Source organism: Bacillus rossius, chromosome 2 (assembly GCF_032445375.1).
Source record: "Bacillus rossius redtenbacheri isolate Brsri chromosome 2, Brsri_v3, whole genome shotgun sequence".
NCBI classification, from domain to species: Eukaryota; Metazoa; Arthropoda; class Insecta; order Phasmatodea; family Bacillidae; genus Bacillus; species Bacillus rossius.
The window spans coordinates 69,642,686-69,664,974 of NC_086331.1; the positions used below are offsets into that span (position 1 = coordinate 69,642,686).

The 22,289-nt window shown below is 34.5% G+C and overlaps 1 protein-coding gene across 4 annotated transcripts in view; it reads right to left on the bottom strand.

Moving 5' to 3' along the window:
• Positions 1–22,289, bottom strand: part of LOC134529353 (single-stranded DNA-binding protein 3) — a 309,711-nt gene that overhangs the window by 183,933 nt on the left and 103,489 nt on the right. For all 4 annotated transcript variants that reach the window (XM_063363330.1, XM_063363329.1, XM_063363331.1 and 1 more), the window contains exons 9-10: positions 13,762–13,810; positions 566–595 (exon numbers count right to left, since the gene is read on the bottom strand). In XM_063363330.1, coding sequence (XP_063219400.1) covers positions 566–595; positions 13,762–13,810 — 79 coding nt within the window. The remainder of the gene's footprint in view (positions 1–565; positions 596–13,761; positions 13,811–22,289) is intronic.

The window sequence follows — 22,289 nt, forward strand, 5'->3', positions numbered from 1 at the left end:
GCAGCGAAAGGGTTAAACTCAATCCATTCATCAGCAGCATCATATTGCGTTGTTACAGCTACTACTTCCCCTATATGCACAATCAGAATAATAAATTGTTTTATGGAATTGACTAGTTACAACTCAGTTTTTTCATAACAAATAAATAATTTTTATGGGCACTTAAACTTCGGGATATAGTCATATTCGAGGCTTCAAACAAAATGGACTTCACATGCATTAAGTTTTTGTCAATTTTTTCTGCATTATAACATTTCAGCATACATAAAAACATTTACTTACAATCATAATTTTCCAAACCATACCTCTCCAGCAATAAAACTCAAATACCTAGGTTGAGAAAATCAACTTCTTAGACTTTTGCTATTCTAAATAAACTACCTATTTAATAAAGTTTAACTATATTAGTTTTTTACATTTGTAACAGGTTAATGGCACTGCACTTGCATAGCCTTCTAAGCATTTTGATTCATGAATATTTTACAAGCAATTAATTTTAAACCACAAAAACCCAATGACTATATTCAAATTAAAAACAGTTAAAAGAGATGTTGTAAGTACCTACCTTGCCAGCCAACGAATTCCCCACCTTCTCCTGTAAATGAAGATAAAACCAGAAATTACCACCATATTTAAAAAAAATAATTAAATTGTAAAATAAAAAAAAACATTTAACACGTCGGATTAAAGTAGAACCTTTAGCTATGAAAGCAAACAATAAAGTATACAAGTAAACCAAATTATTAAATTGGCATGCACACGTAACTGTATCAGTGTTTGCATGTTTAAAGCTACAGCTGCATCTCGTAGCCTACACTTGACTTAAAATTTAAACACAAGTGACATAACCAAAACATTATTACTTCTTTGAAGGAATTGGATGCTAGCCAGTTTCCACAAATGTTTTATTTAGAACCTGCTTATTTTAAAATGTTCAAAGTCGAATTGAAGTACAAATTACCCAGTGCTAAAAAGATTATTTTGTTTGTACGTCTGTACGAAAAATTGAATTTTCGAATATGAATATGAAAAACTATTCACATTCAAATTGACCTCAAATAATAACACTGCAAAATAATGAATAAAACTTTGCTTACAAATACCTGACATAGCATACCTCGTGAGTTTGTCATATACCAACGTTAAATACAGAAATTAAGTCATTGTGCAATATGAATTCTCTTTTAACAATAAGCAATGTTTTAAACATGCAACAAGTATTCAAAGTTTTTTTTATACTGTATCGCTAAACAATAAAAAATCACGTTAACAATTCAAAATATGGCATATTTGCCATTTAAAACCAAATATTATTTGTATGCTTTGTCTCACACGCACCAGAAGTGGAAAAAACCATTGACCACAAAACCACAAAATAGAAAAACTCCATTGAGATAGGCATTAAAAGAAGTAATCATCATAGTTTCAATGGCATTTAAATTGATTGTTACACCATGTGATATAGTAGCAGCTTACTTGCTGTATATATCCATGACGAAATAGATGTTGTGACTAAAAATACATATTAAAAAAGTACACCGATCCTTTGCTTAGCAAGACTAATGCGTCCATAAAAATGTTTGTGTTATCCGAAATCACGTATTCTGAAGCACTGGTCTCCATAAATAGCAAGGATAATTTACTTAATGTGTTCCAAAATGTGTAGGGAAATATTCTTCATGTAATATAAATGTATAGAATAACACTCAATGATAAATGTGTCACAATTTATCTTTATAAGACTACCATTGAATACTTTGTATGACAAATTCAACAATTGACTTGCCCACCCGGGTGTGACCTTCAACTCACGTCGCGTACCTTTCCGCGAACTTTCCAAACCACCTTTACAGGCAATTAAAATGAATTCGCTGTCCGGATATTTACATTTTCATTTTTCAAAAATTAAAGCGCTTGTTCATGTATCACTGCTTGGTTCATATCAGTCTTGTCAGGCCAATGATTTTCTTTCATGGCACCATTCAACAACCTTTTCCATGTGAATCATTTGTTCATTTCTGTTCCGGTATCTAATGTTAAATATATTCCCACTAGTACAACCAACAGCATCAGACTTATATAAATGTTTGATAGAGTCCTTATTTTGTACGATTGTGCACACAGTTGACTTGCTTAAAACTAAAGTGTGACCAAGATAAGTGTGGACTTCACGACATTTTGTATGCTGTAATACTTATAGTTTTGTCTCAAACGCTTGAACAAGATGCATTATGCTTCACTTGGAAGTCATTATTCCATTTTAATTCCAACTGCAGGTGCCAGCGCACGTGCAGTTACCAGCAGATGAATGGGAAGACATTGCTTTGTGTTGTGCAAGATTCCTGCCACTGGCTAGACTAAAGTTCATCACGGCCCGGTCTGTAGCTGGGTGACAATGGTACTGCACGAAGGCATACGCGCGGACGTAAAAACATTTGGTCCTTTACACTCCATAGCCACAACTTAACTTGCCATAGCTGATATTTACACAACAGCCGATAGCGTAGACAGACTTGCGCGCGCATCTCTTCCCCCCCCCCCCCCTTGTATGGCTAACTGTATGCCACGGCACATCTGTTGTTTACAGAATTTGAAACAGACTTCATGGAGTCATACCCAACTTTTTTGTGCCTGCGGAGATTTTGCACTAGCTGAAATTTACAGATGCTCCTTTTCAAGACTGGGGCTGTAAAATTAACATCACGCTAAATGAATTCGTGCAATCTGAAGGCGTGCTAAGTGAGGGATTGGCAAATTGATTTAATGTTCCAGATGAAATTACCGTGTTTTATCGCATAATCGTCGCACATTTTATACTAAAATCAAGTTTGAAAAGTAGGGGTGCGACGTTTATCAGGGTGGCTACCAAACTGTACAGAATAAATTCCCTGACTTTTCCAGGACAATCATTTTTATTCCCTGACCATGCCTAACAATCTCAATTTTTTTAAGAGTAAAACCTTCTTATTTTTACATATTATAACTAACTTATCAGATAACATACACAAATATATGTCAAAACAAAATCAGACAAACAATAATAGCTTTTAGAAATTAAAATTTTTCGATTATAGTGTATGTTAAGTGATGATGAACTTGCTAATATTTAGCGAATTATATATAGGTACTAATGAACATACACATTCTTAAGCAATATTAGCAAACAATCTTACTTAAGAGTTTTTAATAGTTTTTCTATGTCTAATTGTAAGGTAACAAATTAAAAGAGTAATGGGTCTTTTTTCTTAATAATGTACGTAATTTTGTTGCCTGTAAATAATAACGCAATTTTTGTTGATTATTTCTAAAACTTAAAAAAAAATTAAAATTTGTATACTTATAAAACTGAATTTTATTCACTTAAATAAACACATTTCATAAATAATATTTCTTTAACTAGCTATAAAATAAATCCTTTTATAAATTAAAATTTTTCGATTATATTATATGTTAAGTGAAGATTAAAAACAACTGTTACCTATATATGCCATTTTACCCAATTATGTAAATTATTGTTTTATTTACTCATTTGATGTATAGTAACCTAAAAAAGAATAATAGTCTAGGCGTTCACAACACTGATCATTATAAAAAAATAACTACTATAACATACAGAGAAGATCACCTGCAGTAGCGGTAGCAAAGCGAACAAATTATCTGTGACCTGTCTTCTTTGAATTCGAGATGGGAGCGGACGAACTAAAAGAGCGACCTAGTTCGCACGTGTGTGCTTTTTTTTTTTTTCCCAGTCGTGTAGTGCTTCTTTACGTTTTACTTTTCAGATGTACTATTTATTTTATTTTGCTGTCCTCTTTGTGTAAACGTTTTTAATAGGAGCGCTTCCGGTCGCGAACTACTATGCGCAAGTCTAATGATTAGCTACTCTTAATATTTACCTTTCACTTTTCTTATCCTGTATTGGAATTCATTAAAAAAATGTTTTACTCCATAAAAGTAATGGGCTAAAAATTTGAATATAACCGAATAAACACTTTAACTCATTAATCACCTTTACTCTTAGCTTTCGGCAACGGCAATATTCTTCCCAAGCCCACACGTTCATATCTGATCCCGCGCACATTTTTTCCCCCAACTTTGTCTACTACTTCTATTCTCTCCTTTTTATCTTCAGAACAAAGCCCGACTAGCTTACTAAATAATACTGAAAACATGTACACGCCACTATTCAAAACGTTTACACAAAGAGGACAGCAAAATAAAATAAATAGTACATCTGAAAAGTAAAACGTAGAGAAGCACTACACAACACGACTGGCAACAAACAAAAGCACTCACGTTTTCATCCCAAAACGTTCGTGTACTTGTACCACAGTTGCCAATAATACGAGAAACAAAAATAAAACTATCTCGGTCATCTCGGTGTACTATGAGCTATAAAACTAGTAAGCATAGAATAATTTGGTACACGTACCATAACTATGGTGGCAATACAATGCATGCGCGCACGCCAGCCAGCTGTTATCAGCAATGCAAACACAGCAGAGTTTTTCATGGACCCGCGACATCAAAAATGGCTTCATTAAAATGTCAAAATTCGTATAAAATATAGTATTCAGAATTTCAGTTAATAATTCGCTACATACAATTAACAAATTAACAAAGACTATAAATAATATTAAGCTGTAAAATTCTGCAGCAGGAACTTTAGACAAGATTTAATTTTTTCCCTGACTATTTGAAAAATTTCCTGACTTTTCCATGACTTTTCCCTGCTGGCAAAATTCCCTGACTTTTCCCGGTTTTCCCGGTTTTCCCGGTTGGTCGCCACCCTGTTTATGCGATAAAAGAGGGCCGTAAAAATTGCATTTATAATTTTGCTGAACTGAAATAAAAATTACTTGGTTGCCGTTAACAATGGAACTCGTGAATAACTACGGTTTAAATATGTAAATATGATCTCATTTAATATCTAATTTGAAAATATAGCATTTTAAAAAAAGATTTCACATTTTTCGTAAAATCAACTGCAATGGATTGCACAATATTTAGCGGTTCGCAAACATTTTCTGAATCAATATGTAGAGTAGTAGGTTGTGGAAAATAAGGTGAATAGGAACTGAAATGAAAGTTTGGTTGGTTGGTTGGTTGTTTAAGGTAAGATAAGTTGGCTGCATAGTTAAAAAGAAACCGTTATTTCATAGTTTGAATATTTTAACAAACGTTTTCCATTAATTATTGTAGTTGACTTAACTTACTTACCAATCTTTTACTTTAATGAAAAAAAATAATTGTTGGATTCTAATTCTAACTATACTACTCCAATTCCATGTATGCCTATTCACAAATAATTTTATATTTGTATTCTACTAAATTTGAACTAAAAAACTGATATTCCCACAGGCTTATTTGTATGTGATAGTTTTATTAAATTTAGTATTATAATAAGATAATAAATATTGTATTTTCAGTTTTATATATACAGGTTCCTCGAAAAGGGGTCATAACAATGGGGTTTTACTGTTATTAGATTTAAAACTAGAAATATATATAACAAAAAAAAGCTGAAACAAAACCTTGCACACCATTTCATAGTGTGAACGACTTTGCACTTAAACACCAACTTAAAAGAAACTTTCAGTCTGAGTGATGGCAGACTGAAGCATGACTTTCACCTCAAATTACTATCGGTGAGCAATTTCCACGACTTTGGTAGAATTACAAGTAAATTCACAGACTCCCCATGACCCAATTTCAACTTCCCTGACTTTTCTCCATTTTTCAGAATGTGGACAACCTGCACTTTTATTTTAATAAGTTTCCTTTGAGCCGGATGTTCTTAGATCATTCACCATGTAACAACCCAGACTAATGCCCTCCCCACTTGGTAAATGTTTTAATTAGCCATTTACTATGGAGTTCATGTTCAGTACATTGGTTAGTTTTGCTGATATCATGTAAAATACATATTTTTATTCCTTTTAAGAAGTATTTCTATGTTTGCCATACATATTATAATCAAAATTTACATCCACTTATGCTTTTTAAGGTGATCTGATGACTTGCCTACATAGTGAGTAGTGAATAAGCCCCATATGCCTCGTTTTTACATGTTTGTGAAATTACAAATTTATATGCTTTCATGTATTTTTTAAGGATTGCTTGCTTTTTTTTTGCTTGCAGCAAGGTGAATGGAGTTGTATACTGTTATGGTTTCATAAGGGCAGATGCGGCTGTATAGCCTCCACAGTCAGCGTCGGTACAAGGTACCAAGTAGTTTGCGTTGTCGGGCGGTGGCTCAAGAATTATACATTAATGTGAATTAAGAGAGAATTTTACAGCTGTGGTCCCGGTGCTACCATATTATAATTAACCTTTTGTTATCATTTCGGATTTACATCTAGTGAACATAGTCATTGGTAAGAGCCCACAAGGATCGAGTTAACTTTTTCTTTGTTCTGAGGAAGTAGTCATTCAGCCCGTACCTTAAGTTAGTGTGCAATCACAGGACATAATTGCGAACAGTATTTTAATATTCATCCTTCGGTACCTGCGAACAGTCAATGTGTTTGTTTCCTTGGGAGTCTGTGAAGAGGTTATGTGTGCATTATTCGTTACTGCAATCTACATTTGTTCTCATGGTTGCAAGATGGCCACAACGTTGACTGTGAATTTTCTTAGAGTGTTAATAAAAAATTTGGAAATAACAGTTTCTATCCGAGAGTCATTATTTCAGTAACTCGTTGAATGCGTAACGTGTTTCGTTAGCGCGTGAAGAATAACGCAAGTCTCTGCTGGTGTTCGAACTCAACAAGATAAACACTGCTCTGTAATAAATACATTAAAACATACTTCACATTTTAGTCTTAAATTTTACTAAATCAAAATTTGTGTAAACATATACAATATACCTTTTTTTTTTAAAAAAAAAAATTTAAATCTAAGTAACTCAATGTTTTGTAGTTCCAAGTAAAAATTGTCCAAGTTTATTAGTTCACTTGAAGTAGTCTATGATGGAGGCTTGCTTCTTGCCACTTACTTGCATTACATAACGCTGGAAAAACTGTAAATGGTCTAAAAATTCTGGTGAGGTATTCTGGTCATTATTAGCGAGATATTCCAGCACCTGCATGCTTCCCATGAGGGCTTTGACCTCCGTGGTTCTACATCACTTTCCTTACCCTCCCCCACCCACCGAGTCCTCCTGTTTATTGATGAAATCATTGCCTACTCACTCACCCCAGACTGCCAACCTATCAGAAACAGAAACATACTTCTAATGTGCAACCTTGGGCGATCATCTTCCACATTTTTTCATCACATGTTGGAGTGAAGCAGAAACCTGCTGTAGACGGACCACGCTGAGGCGTGGTGGATAGGTCAGGCTGAGAACCGATTTCATAATCCACTTTTTTGGGGTCGTTGACATCCTCTTCAGCTAATTATGTGACAGGGACTGTGAGGGAAGTCCTTCGTCAACGATGAAGTGGGCGTGACAAACAGTTACGGATGGTTACTGGTTTTATTTAGTCCCAAGCAGCTCTTTATTTCTTGCATGGCCATTACACATTCAATTACTTCAGTGCCCGCACCAGATACAGTGAAACCTCGTTAATACGATATTGGTTAATACAAAATCCTCGTTATTACAAACCTGTTAAAATCCCCAGCAACATGAATAGGATCTTCAGTATTAAATAGTTTGTTTATTACGAAATATAGGATATTATGTAATTCGAAGTTCTACTGTGACCCGAAACTTGTTTTCGCGTATATTTAATACCTGATAATACAAAGTTAGTTTGTATTTTCGTCATAAAAACATTTGAGGCATCTTCAGAAATAGATATTGCTGATGCTATTTTAAAAGAAAAATCTTGAATATGATTGCAGAGCGATATTGTACGAATTCCACATGTGAAATACAGAAGACAATTTCAGTGGACTAATATATTTTACCAAATCAAATTCTAAAATACTATCATCTCGCTTTATCATGGTTATAAAACAGCGAACAACGGCCATGTTGAAACACAACAGTTTCACTTTCACAACGAAAAATATGTATTAAACGAAATGTAGATAAAGTAAAGCACATAAATAACAATTATGTCTAAACTCCCTATGAATTATGTTTTCTCATTGCTATAACAAATTAATTTTAAATATCACAGTGAAGTGATATTAAACGATCAGCAAGCAGCCACCATATTGGTTGGAATTAGAAGAGTGCGGGTGCCCTGTGTAATATATTGCCATATTTTGGGGAATCTTATTACTTGCCCCCATAGAACAACCCTAATCCTCAAATTATCGAGAAAAAAAAATCTAATTTAATTGTATTTTCCCATTTACGTCATAAAAAAAAGATGGTGCTGCCATCTCTTGTAGGCTGTATCGTAACCCTGCCCCAAAGTGATGCAAGGGCCAATCGCAGCGGTTCATAATGATTTTCGTTGTTTCCTTTATTGTTTATTAAATTAAATATAATTTCATCTTCGTAACTCGATTACATTAACAAAAACATTAATACGAATATAAACATCCAACGCATTATATATACACAGTAAATGCTAATAAATCGGTAAACTATTAAAATAATGTCATTTACAGCTCTGCATTTCAGGACGATTGGTTGCCCGTTTATTTATAAAATTTGACGATCATGATGTAGGTATATTATTTTCTAGGCACCTTTTTATTAACAAAATATATTGACAAGTTTAAATAGTTTCTTTAATAAACAAGTTAGTTTTCCGTAAACCCTAATACTATTTCATATTAGTTGTCTTTAGTTGTAGGCCAAATGGCACGCTGTTGACATAGATAAAGCTTGAATTTTTCGAACGTGAAATATATTTTATTCCTGAAAATACTGTGAAAAATATTATTCCCTGCCGCTCGAATTTTTTCCTGTTAGTCGGGATCCCGCACACCCTAGTCATCCAATATACGTATGTAATAGACTGAAGTTGGCTTATTCTCCAAAATTATAAATTTGATGGTGCCATGTCTTATTGGTCAACGTATGTAGAGATGTTGAATTTTAGTCACGTCACTGAAAACTTGGTTTAACATGAACATGGTTGCATTTATTTTTTTATATTAAAATTTAATGGCCCAATTTTAGACTTTCAGCCTTTTCCGGTACTTTTTATGTAGTGTATGTACAAGTTCGGCAAAGTTCAAAAACATAACCTAAAATGGAAATTAAATGAAAATGAAATAATTTAACCATTGAAAAAAAGTTAAGGCTAATAAGGGAAGTAAACTTAGGTGAAAAAACCAAAACCTCTATTGCTAAGGAGTTTAATGTCCCACTGTCAACACTATCAACAATGACTTGATGTAAGTTTTTGGACATACGCCATTGCTAAGAACGTTTTCTGTTTAGGTAAAACTATTTTTTTTTTTTTTTTTTTTTTTTTAGTCTTTTCGTTTTGTCGTGTTTTTGACTCGTTTCAACTGTTGTGCTTAATTATTTTGGTTTCAATATTTTTGTGTTGTCATCATTTGTGTGTTTTTTTTTGTTCACTTAGTACTTTTTTCTTTATTTGTTGACCATATTTCTGTTTCGGAATATTTTGTGGTGTTTATATTCTTGTTGACAACAGCAATTGTTTGCTTAATTTTGTGTGTTTTTTGTCTTTCTTGTGTATTTTTATTTTATTTATTAGTTTTTCTTCAACAGAAAACGTTCTTAGCAATGGCGTATGTCCAAAAACTTACATCAAGTCATGCACTCCCATTGCACAAATCTTTTAAAGATAACACTATCAACAATAATGAAAAATGAATCCAAGATTAAAGAGCACCATAAGAAAGGAGGAGGGTTGAAAGGACGAAAACGTATGCGTGGTGCTAAGTATGACGAACTAGAAGAGAAATTGCTTGAATAGTTTAATCATTCACTGTCCAAAAATTTGCCTCTTTCTGGGCCTATGATAAAAGAAAAAGCTGATATGTTGGCATTGAAAAGTGGGGTTGATGATTTCAAATGTAGCAATGGGTGGTTGCAGAGGTTTAAGCAAAGACACAATTTGGTTTTTCGTAGTGTGTGTGGTGAATCTGCAGATGTCGATAACCAGAAAGTGGACGAGTGGCAGGAAACAGCGAAAAATACCATCAACCAGTACAGTCCTAGAGACATTTACAACATGGATGAAACTGGTGTATTTTATAACCTTTTACCAGACCATACCATAGCATATCGAGGGGAGCCCTGCCATGGTGGCAACAGGAGCAAGGAGCCAATCACAGTTGCACTGTGTTGCAATTCAGATGGCAGAGACTAAATTAACCCGTTGGTTATAGGAAAGTTTTTGAAACCACGCTGCTTCAAGGAGTCACAAATTTCCCATGCCAATACGAAGCCAACCAAAATGCATGGATGACATCTAAAATCTTTCGTGATTGGTTGTTGCGGTTGGATAGGAAAATGGCTGTCAAGAACAGGATTCTTCTCCTCCTTGATAGATGCACATCTCATTCTTCTGAATCACTGAAATTGGACAACATTCAGTTGATCTACTTACCTGCCAACACAACCAGCATCTTGCAACCTCTTGATCAAGGCATTAATAATAATGTCAAAAAGATATACCGAAAGAGACTTGTCCAATTTCTTGTGTGTCGCCTGGATGCCAAGAAACAGCTGACTAAATGGAATGTTTTGGATGCTATTCGAAACATCTGTATGGCTTGGGATAGCATTCAACCTACAGTGATTCAAAACTGTTTCAAGAAGTTAGTCCCTGCAGTAGCCACCAATGAAGAAGTTTCAGGCCCTGAACTATCATCTGCTACAGAGGACTGCAGCCCTGGTAGTATCAGCCCCACCATTCATGTTCCCAGTGGCAGTTCTGCCTCAATTGGCCTTTCTTCGTGTGATACTGGCGACAGTGCTGGTGTGGATAGTGAGGAATGGGAAATTCTTTAAAGTAAGCTAAATTTCACGGAACAGTTTAACAGTTTTGTAAAAATAGATGACGGACTTCTTACATCATCCACACCAGATGACTTTGAGTTGACAGACTGTGACACCACTGATGGTGATGTTAACACAGAAGCCGTAGACTGTGAAGAGCCACCAACACTTGCATTGCCCAAAATAACTGAAGCTTTGCAAGCTCTTAATACTCTGGAAACAGTAATACAGTGCAGCGATGCTGACACTGAAACAATCAAAGCCTTTTAATAACTGTGTGGCTTTGTCCAACGTGTATTAAAAAAAATGAAAAGCAGACCAAAATAAGTTCATTTTTTTTACCTAAATCTTCTCAGTGATCTAGATATGCAATAATATTTAGCAACATGTCATTCAAAATTGTAAAACATTCTGTGTTAACTTTTATGAAGTCTAACCATGTTTTTACTTAAGTGACTTTTTTATGTAGTTTTGTAATACTTATTATATTATTATTTTTAATAATTATGTAAAATGTTTTTCAACTGTATATACTATATACAAATATTGAAAAATTTAAAAATTAATAATAATGATGTTTAGACATATGTAATGTACACATTATGGAAAGTTATGGTTATTACAAACCTCTTTACTAAGTGGGTAAATTTCTGTCCCCTCAGGTTTGTATTAAGGAGGTTTCACTGTACAAATCTATGACAAAGTTAGCCGTAGACCTGTGGAGAAACTTTGCCTTCAATGCCCTCATGATGTCTTGGTTCAAGAGCTGAAGGGTGTTGGTGGTGTTTGGCGGGAAGAAAACAAATCTGACATGGGTCAGGTTTTGATCTTTGAATGGGCCAGGATGGTTGATGAACAAAGAGATGCTGTGATTTTTACAGCACGTGCGGGAATCAATCCTTGAACCCAACTAGTAAACATTGCTGGTGTCATCTATGCTTTTTTAATAAAATTGTACGTTTCGCATCCTTTAAATGCTTGTGGATTTTTGAATTTCCCAATCACAAGCGGGTTCAACTTATCACATCCATTCATATTGGAGCACAGGACAGTAAGGCATTCCTTACTCCTTTTACCTCCTATACATGTGTCCCCTTCAGAGCAAGTGTCCGTTCCGGAATAAGTTAAAAAACACTGCTGTTTTGTCGGCGTTTAATAATTCTTCTGGTTGGTAATGCCTCAGGATGCTGTGCAGTGTCAGAAACCATTTTTTCTACTGAGTCCTCAGGAATAGAATTACTTTTGACATAGATTTTATGGGTATTAATGTTATGGCAGCTCTTAAATTTATCCAGCCTACCATTAGAGACCTTAAAGTTCGAACCAATTTTCAATGCATAAAGGTCAGCCTTCTGTAATATCATAGGTCCTCTAAGTAGTACACCTTGTGCTCTGTGCTGGGTGAACCAATCGAACAATACATTATTTTAACATTAAAGGCTTTTTGTCTTTACGTTATGACCCTCCACCTGCAAACAGCATTAATAATAGAATCCTTGCCGGTCCAGATCATAGACAGTGTCGACATCGAGATCTTATGATGCCTCGCTATGTTGGATTTTAACACCTTGCATTCATTCAACTTCCTTAATTATTTCAAACTTCTGTTGAATCATGAAAAGTTTTCCTTATATTTCCAATCATTTTGGGAAATTAAATGTCCAAACCCGTAGCCAAAAAACGTAAACCAGTTGTCAATAAATCAAGAGAAAAAACAAAATTTAAGGAAATCCAATAAAATACTGCAATAGCCAAATGAAATATTAAACTAAAGCCATCGTAAAATGTATCTGAACTCATTAACACCAAACAAAGACTAATGAAAAAGACACTTTTCAGGGTAAAAATAAAGGGTTTTGGGGTGGTGGTGTAATACATATTGCCAGTGACATATTTTGTAGCTATGCTTTGCACACGGTTGCCGTTGCTATGAATCACGCGTCGAAAATGTTGGAATGCGGAGGAAAGGGTGAGTATAGTTCATTTGTGGTAAAATAATCACTGTTACGGACCTGATTAATTTTTCCATTCAATATTTTTTCAAAGTTTCAGTAATTTTCCACCATAAATACAACTGTGACTAATAAATAAATTGTATCATAGTAACTTGTACATCATTTACCGATAAATGGCTGTCACGCGAGCCTTAAAAATATTCATTTCACTGGGAATGGACTATACAACACTGTGTAGTGTTCTGGCATTTGTCGCACATGGTGTGGAAAAGGAAGGCGGAATGCGGGAGGGAAGGGGGAAGGGGGGGGAGTTTGGACAGTTTCCAACATGTGGAATGTAGAATGAGGGAAGTGATTGTTGGAAAGTTCAGGAGAAAGGGGGGGGGGAGGGGAGATGAAGATGGTTTGTGTCTCTGAGAGGAATGTAGAATGTAAAATAGAGGAGGGAAGGAGATAAGCCGTAAGACATCATAATGCCAACACCAGCCAAGTTGGATGAGTTTCAAGTGCACTCACATCGAAGAAGCTACCGCAGCTTCAATTTTAAACTGAATTCCAAACACTACCTGAAAAGATACTGAAGTAGAACTGATAACAAAGGTTTGTCTTATAGCCAAGCTTCCATAAATAAATCGGTATACTTTCATTAATCTAAGCTTCTTTAAGCCTTGTTTTGACCACTTCACTTGACTCTGCTAAATTTAAATACACAAGTAACATTTTTAATGGAGTGCTATGCTACCAGTCAATGGTACATTCAACTCTGGAATGACAGTGCTACAACACTATTATTTAACATAAAAATCAGGATAAACTTAGCCACATTTCCACCGAGTGTATAAAACAATAACTTAAGTTGGTACACACATACAAAATAAGTACTAACTATTTTCAAACTAGATAAATCAAAATACAACTGACCTTGTCTTGTAGGGTCCATACTGTTTGGCATCATGGGTTGACCCGGAGGCTGAAAAAAATAATAATTTATTCAAAAATGCATGATTTATAGGCACAAATACAAATTTGAAAGCTAGAATATATTTTAAAAAAAAACTTGTTTGATATTTTCTTCTATTGCATACATTGAAAATACTAACAATGCATTTAAACTAATCATAATACTTTGAAACAGGGATGGGGCAATTCCACATTTATTTAATTCCCATTCTGATTTCATGATTTCCCTGAACTATAATTCCAAGACCTAAAGAATAACACTTAATGAGTTTAAAGATATTTACATTTTCTGAAATAAAATGAGCATAGTAACACCTAAATATATTTCCTTTGGTAAACTTTTTTTTTACTTAAACAATTTACCTATATTACCTCTGAATTTGGTCTTCAGTAGGCCTATGCAAATATTTCAATTTTCAAAATGAACAGGGTACTATTTGTAGGTATTCGATTTTGACTTTGAATACTAACACTTTAAACTAATAAACACTCAAATGGTAACAAATATTTTACGTAGCACTTCTCATGAGTTTGTCGTATACCAACAATAACTGTTTAGTTTAAGTCATTTGTGCGATATAAATATCCAGTTAAGATGTTTTAACAAAAAGCATAATCAAAAACATGAATATTTAGAGTTTTAAGCACGCAACAAGTATTTGGAGTTATTTTACTACTGTATTGCAAAACAGTAGTGGAAAAATTTGTGTAGACGATCAAAAACACAGATTATTTGACATATTTCAAACAAAAAACACGTGACATTTCAAACAAACTATTGTTTGTATTTGTTTTGTCACAGATACCAGAAGTGGAAAAAAGTAAATAAACATCAACAACCTTGGACTACAATACAAAACTTAGGACTCCTTTGTGATGGCCAATAAAAGAAATGAAGGTGATATTTGTAATGGCACATAAATCAATAGTCATCATCAATTAGCACAGTAGCAGCTTACGTGCTGCATTTATCGAAGATGAAACAGACGTGACTAAAAACAAAATAAACAAATGTAAATAATGGTTCCAGATTTAAGAGAAAATTAGTACAAAATGTATTTATAATATTGCTAAACTAAAATACAGTTTACCCAGCTGACATTCACAAAGAACGTATTGGAATAACTCGAGGTTTTTTTATATAATATTGATGCTCTTTTGTGAATAAATAAAGTTTAAATACAGGAAATAAATATGAGCTTATTTAATCACTATTTTGCAAACACTGAATTTAAGATATATTTTTCATAAAATTTATTGGATTTTGCAGAATGCAAAATTTTTCTCAAACAATATTTCAAGTAGCTGGTTCTGGGAAATACAAACTGAAATGAAAAGTTGTTTGCCATAAGTTAAGTTAGGTACATAAAAAAATTACTTAACACTTTTTTAATATTTCAACAAATATTTCAAATAATTATTAAAGCTGACAGTCTAACCAATAATTCACTTCAGTGTTATTTGTCTAATTTCCCAGAAGCCACTAAATTAAATATTTACCTTTCTCTTTCCCTGTATTACACAATATTAAATTTTTTTTGTGGCATTACAATTTTTATACTTACTATTCAAATTCAATATTAGTATTAAGGAATAATTTCATATTTGTATTCAATTTTAACTAAAAACCAATATTCACACAGACCTAGTCTTCAAGCACGACAGTTTAGTATGCAATAAAGTCAAACAATAAAATTCAAAGTATTAAGTTCAAGTTGACAAGTGTTTCACCCCCCATGAGCCTGGTAAGCATCCGCTCCTTCCCCATTTGTATCACCTCAGTATGTACGCATGTGTGTAATAAAACAGTACGCCATGATTCTGGAAGACACCGTCATGCAGTATTGCGTACATCTTTTAAGTAAACCAGTAATATAATTGTAAATCATTTATTTTGGCCCCTAAGAGTATGTATTTTTAGCAGAATGGCTTCAAATGCCCTAAAAAATATTTTAATTAAGAGTATTTCACAAAACGGAGCTGAACAATCCCGAACGGACCCAAAATAGGCTGAAGTGGACCACATTTTAAATATTAATTACTAAACAACTGTATGTTAATTAATAAACAAGGGCTTGAGAGGATGTGCCTCATTTATATAAGCATCTTGTATATTTATTTGTGAATCACCCACACTACGAATTTGAATAAGCTTAACGAATTTCTTGCTCTGCAAAAAGACGTCATTATGCCTCAAAGAGTGCGCCCTGTCGCCCCAATCTGACCATCACCAGCAGAGATAGAAAATGCCAGCACCCTGGGAACTTACTGCGTTGCTAATGTTGACCAATGCTTCAACGCTTCAATGTTTAATTCCAATCTCTTTTTCAATGTCTTTGGGGCCTGCCTACATTAATCTTCAATGCGAGGGTGGCTTGCACCTCACTTAAACCAATTCGTGCTATAGGGCTGTGCAACAGTTTGTAATTGAGACATGTACAGAGGCATGTTGGAATTTGCTAATGTGAATAAAAACTGAGGAACCATGCCACTTTCTGGCCAAGTGCCAACCAGTCGCAGGTATCAAGGTGAGGGATGTCCCAAGAGCCCACAGTAACATCCTATTTTACAGCATGCTCTACACTGAGAGCAGGCCAGATGATAGCAATTTGTTATTAATTAAGGAGTGTCAGAATCTTGCTCCCCACACAGGCGACATCACACCCCAAGAGGAGTCTTCGCCAGGTCCTTGTGACTTTAAACGTACAGTGAAAAAATTAACCCTTCGCACAAAACAAAAAGGTTTTTCAGTTACCCCCTTCTGTCTTCCAAGAGACCAACATTACATCAGCACCTAATAATAAACAAAAATGTTTAGCATGCAACTGATTATTTTAGCATCTGTTTAGCCACCACAGTTCACAAACAAATATGTGCGAATGACATCAATAAATCTCATTAAAATTAGTGATTTTGTGTTCTCCTGATTATTGTGTTTCACTTGATTTATGTCCATGAAATTTTTATTTGCATTGAAACCCAAACTGATCATGATATATTTTCTTGTGTACTGTGATTCAAATTCAAAACTGATTTAATAATAATGCAAGCTATCATGGTCACTGCAAATTAACCATCAACATGAATGTGAAAACAGTGCATATTGAAAGAATATATGTTTGCTCACGGGCAGCATTATGGTTTTGTTCAAGCAATAAAACTTACGGATTTCATTTAATGAATTTTAATACTGTAAATACAATTTTATAACTTACTATTTTAGAGCAGAACACATATATGTAAAAGTATTAAAAAAATTAGCTTACTGTGTTATCACATAACTGTCTCATATTTTAAAATAAAATCAAGTTTGAAAATTAAGGGTGCGAGGTTTATGCAAAGAAAATTTTTTTTTGTTACGTAAAGTTATTCATAAAAACCAAACCCATTCATGGAAAGTACGTTTATTTAAAAAGTGAAGTATAAAAGGGCACGCCAAACAATTTAAATCAATAAGTCATGCAACAAAAACCTTTCTTCAACTTTAAATATAAAAACGAAGTCTGCGATCCGAATGCGAGCCCAAACGAACATGTAACTATTGTAGTACACACCACGAGTGTGTGCGGGCCATCAAATGTAGTTAACTCGGTACTCAACAGAGCGTGTGCGCTGTATGCATTCGGTGAGATATCTTCTATACGGGAACCAACCAGTGATGGGATTTTCGATACTTCGATACCTCGATACTTGACGGTATCGCAAAGTATCGAGTATCGAAACTGTAAGTTCGATACATTTTTTCGATACCGGAATGCTTGTTCATTTGTATTGAATTAGGTTTTGAGTCTCCATCGTACAAAATACAACTACAGTAGAACCTCGATGATATGTTCCCGTTTCATACATTTTCCCGTGTCATACGCCGATTAATTTTGGTCCCGCCGAAAGTACTATATTTATAATGGTTTACTTTCCCGGAACATCTTTATATATATATTTCTTGTGTGCGTGTGTATGTCACTGAACTCCTCCTAGACGGCTGGACCGATTTTGATGAAATTTTGTGTGTGAGTTCACGGGGATTCGAGGATGGTTTAGATTCACAATTGGATATTTTATCTCGATTCTGAGTTAAGAAAAACTAAAAAAACACGCTTTGAAAGCAAAAATTGCAACGCATTATTAGAAGCCATTAAGTTTTGCTATTGTAAGGAACTAAGTAGAGAGTAAGAAAAAAATAAAGATCCTGACAGTTTATAGTGTCGCCATATTTGTTTCAATTTTCAATACCCTTTTTGTATATTACAATTTAAATTGCAGAAAAAAATCATGTTCCATAGCCACACAAATAGTGAGTGTGTGTCATTTCTCTATGTCCACGAGGTCTCGCCGCGTCAATTTTCTCCTTGGAGCGAACCCGTCCGCTTAATTAAATAAACAGCTTTTATCGTTGAAAGATTTCATGATTTATTTAATGAAAATATGCTCTCATAAAAAAAATTAGTTAGATAGACATTCAATAGGTGTCTTTCTCTCACTCTCTCTCTCTCTCTCTCTGAAATGTATGTAGCTTGCTCGTGGGTCAGTAATGCAGACAATCTTTACATTCTAGCTCAAAACGGAAAAAACAGTAAATGTGGTTTACAAAGACATTTTATGAAGTGTCTTCCAGTCATTACATTTGAAAGTAGAAACATATTTACTCAAAATTTAGGTAGTAACATATTTTTATTGCAAAGACTAAAATAGAGGTGAGAAAAATTATCATTTTTGAACATAAGAAAACTACTACAACTGTATCAACTGTTATGTTATAATGTTTAAATTTCTAAATGGTGCAAGATAATACAAAATTCCATGCGGAAAAAGTCGTGGGCAGCAGAAACATATAGTTATAGGTGTGGGGCTATGCATGCTGATTTTTCATATACTGCATGGATGCGAACATGTAAGAACAATCTATCTATCTTACTATAATAAAACAGTACTTTTACTGTCTGTCTGTTTGTACGCGATTTTGATGAAATTTTGTGTGTGAGTTCACGGGGATTCGAGGATGGTTTAGATTCACAATTGGATATTTTATCTCGATTCTGAGTTAAGAAAAACTAAAAAAACACGCTTTAAAAGCAAAAAAACTAAGCATTGTTGATAATTAGCCTCCATGGCAACGGGATTTTGCATTGTTGTTGCCTTCTGCGTAACCATGGGAAAGGTTTTTGGTAACGGCAGTGGCGTGCCCAAGAGGAGGGCATAATGAGAAGATACAAAATGTCCAGCGTAGAAATACTTACCGCCATATCCATATCTCAGAAAAAGTACATTTGGGCAGGACAATGTCTGTCGGGTCCGCTAGAAAGATATATAGAGAGATAGAGATATAAATAGAAAGATAGAGAGAGTTATAGAGAAATACATAGAGAGATAGAGAATTAGAGAGATAAAGAGAGATGCTTAGTATACGTTTAAAAAATTACAGAAAAAATTGATTGAGGCATTGCAACGCATGCCGGGCATTATCTAGTACACTTATAAAATTATTAATTTCCCGTTTCATACGTTTTTACAAAGCGGAAATGTCCAAAAATACACAAATTTTTTTGTTATATTCCTCCTGATAAACTATGTTTTCATGCTTTTATTTTGAAAAACGTTCACTGTTTACCTTTGCAAACGTAAGAAAATAACAATCACACCATAGATATGGATAGTATCAGGAAGACTGTGCACTTCGCTATTAGCCTCTATGGCCAGCACCAAACGAGACTAGTAGCGCAAACTAGCAATGATTATGAAAATGGTGCACACGCTTTACCAATGCACGGATCACATATTTTGTGCATTCATTAATCTTTGAACTGAATGTACCCGTTTGTTATTGTTTTCTTACGATCGGATTGTTTTGTATTTTACGTTTCTCAAGTTAAAATTTTATTGAAAATTGTTCTGTTGCATAAAGTTGTTTGTAAAATGAAACAAACAAGCAAAAATTTCTGATTTTCTTTTTACAATAGCCTAATTTTTTTTATTTCTAATTTAGGCTTGGTGACTTTTCTCCACCTCCAAGAAAGGACTTCATAACATTTTGTAAGGCCACTGTTTCTCATGTCAGCTTTTCTTGATTATGGACTGATTTTACATTTCTGGTGGTTTTATTATATGTATATATAATGATGAATTCATATCTTTCATTAATATCGTATTTACCTGAATGCAAGACGATTATTTTTTCTCCCGGCAACGGTAAAAAATTTCACATTCCTCTTGCATTTGAAAACCTCGATTTTTGATGGTAGTGTGTCGCACATTTTTAGGCTAATACAATGTGAAATTACTTTTATGGTTACTTTTATGGGTACAGGCATAAAATAACTATTAACATTATAATCATTTAATGAAAAATACAGTACAATTTCAAACTAATTTGTACGCAAAAAGATTATAAAAAACATCTACGGTACTAGTCGCCATGCTTTGTTTATTTGCGCTCACGCCATAGATAAAGTATGCACGAAAGAAGACGTGAAATCTAGACTTGGGAGTTGGTAAACCAGGTCATTTCTCATGCTGAATTTTGTAGTACATGATATCTCCACTATGTTGCGAGCGCTGTAACAATTTTAGTAACCCAAAGTGTTGTATACGTTTTAACAATGTTATTCTATGTAAACAAAATTGTTTATTTTCGTTAATAAACAAATGCGGTAAATTGCGGGTACCTAAAATGGATGGTGTTGAAAGGCGAGGAACATCAAGTTCTTTTATAAAGAAAGGCTCTCTAACATATCACGATGCAAATTTTAAGCTCATTGTGGTAAAATATGCAGAAGAAAACAACAACAGTGCTGCATCAAGACGTTTTGGCATATCCGAAGCAAACGTGCGACGGTGGCGGGATTTGAAAGAGAAGTTGAGAAATGCCAACTCTACTCGTAAAGCTTTCAGTGGACCCAAAAAAGGTTGTTTCGGTGACATTGAGAAATCTGTAGTCAAATTTGTTCGTGAGAAACGCAACGAGGGGGTTGCAATAACCACTGAAATCATCAAAATGAAGGCCCGAGAAATAGCAAACAGTCTCAAAATACCCAGAACACATTTCAAGGCTAGTACAGGTTGATGCGTGCGAATGATGCGCCGTTCAGGACTAGCTTTACGACGTAGAACATCATTGGCACAGATTGCCCTCTGACTTCAATGAAAAATTGATTGAATTCCAGAGGTAAGTGATTGGCTTAAGGAAACAGCATTCCTATCTTCTTGGTCACATTGGCAACGCAGACCAAACACCAGTGTTCTTTGACATGCCCACAAATACAACTGTAGCAGACAAAGGTGCAAAATCAGTATTGATGAAGACAACAGGAAATGAAAAGAATAGAATTACTGTAATGCTAGCAGTGTTGGCAGATAAAAGAAAACTTCCTCCATATGTCATTTTACGCCGCAAAACTCTGCCAAAAGAAAAGCTACCAAAGGGACTCATCGTTAGATGCCAAGAAAAGGGATGGATGACGAATGAGTTAGTAATGGACTGGGTAAAGATTGTTTGGAACCATAGGCCAGGTGCTCTTTTGAGGCAACGTGGTATGTTAGTGCTAGATGCTTTTAGAGGCCACCTTACTCCACAAGTGAAGACTACTTGAAGATGGGCGCACAGACCTCGTTATACCTGGAGGTATGACCTCTCAGCTACAGACTGTTTGCGCAGACAGTATACAGAGTGGATGATGTCTGATGATAAGCCGTTGACACCAGCTGGTAAATTGAAGAAACCCTCACTTTGTTTGCTGGGAGAGTGGATACTGACAGCATGGAACAACATTTCATCAGATTCCATAGTAAAGGGTTTCCATAAGTGCTGCATATCCAACAATCTTGATGGATCTCAAGATGATATCTTATGGGAAAATCTTGAAGGAAGTGAAACTGATGCCAGTAGTGAAACAGATGAATCTGAAAGTGACTCAGACTAAGGCAATATGTTCAAGACTTTGTAATGTATGTAAATAATTTTATTAAGTGGGTCTTTCAAAACATAAAACAACCTAAGTACAGAAAATTATCTTTTTCATGTTATGTAAAATGTTTATTTATAGCTTGTTATATACTATTTTCTGGTTTATAAAGGTTAAAAAGTTGACCTCGTCTTGCATTTGAGTCATCTTGCAATCGGGTAAATACGGTAATGCAATTATTTGCACATTATGTATTTAAGTTTAATCTGACATTGTGCTGGTATGCTAGATTGAATTTATATAGTTTAAAACTAGTTTATGTTATTTGTAATAATTGTTACTTAATGGGAAAATATTTTTTCCCTGGAGTATCGAAAGTATCGAAAGTATCGAACTGAAAAAATAATACAGAATCGAGTAGCGAAAGTGTGGTATCGTCCCACCTCTAGAACCAACATAACCAAACATGAATGATGCCAACTAGCACTGGCTACATTTTTATAAGCGGTACACCGCGGCAACGTAGACGAACAGATAAAGGTTATAACGTTTAAAAAGTCTTTAAAAGAAAATTTACACTTCAGACAAATT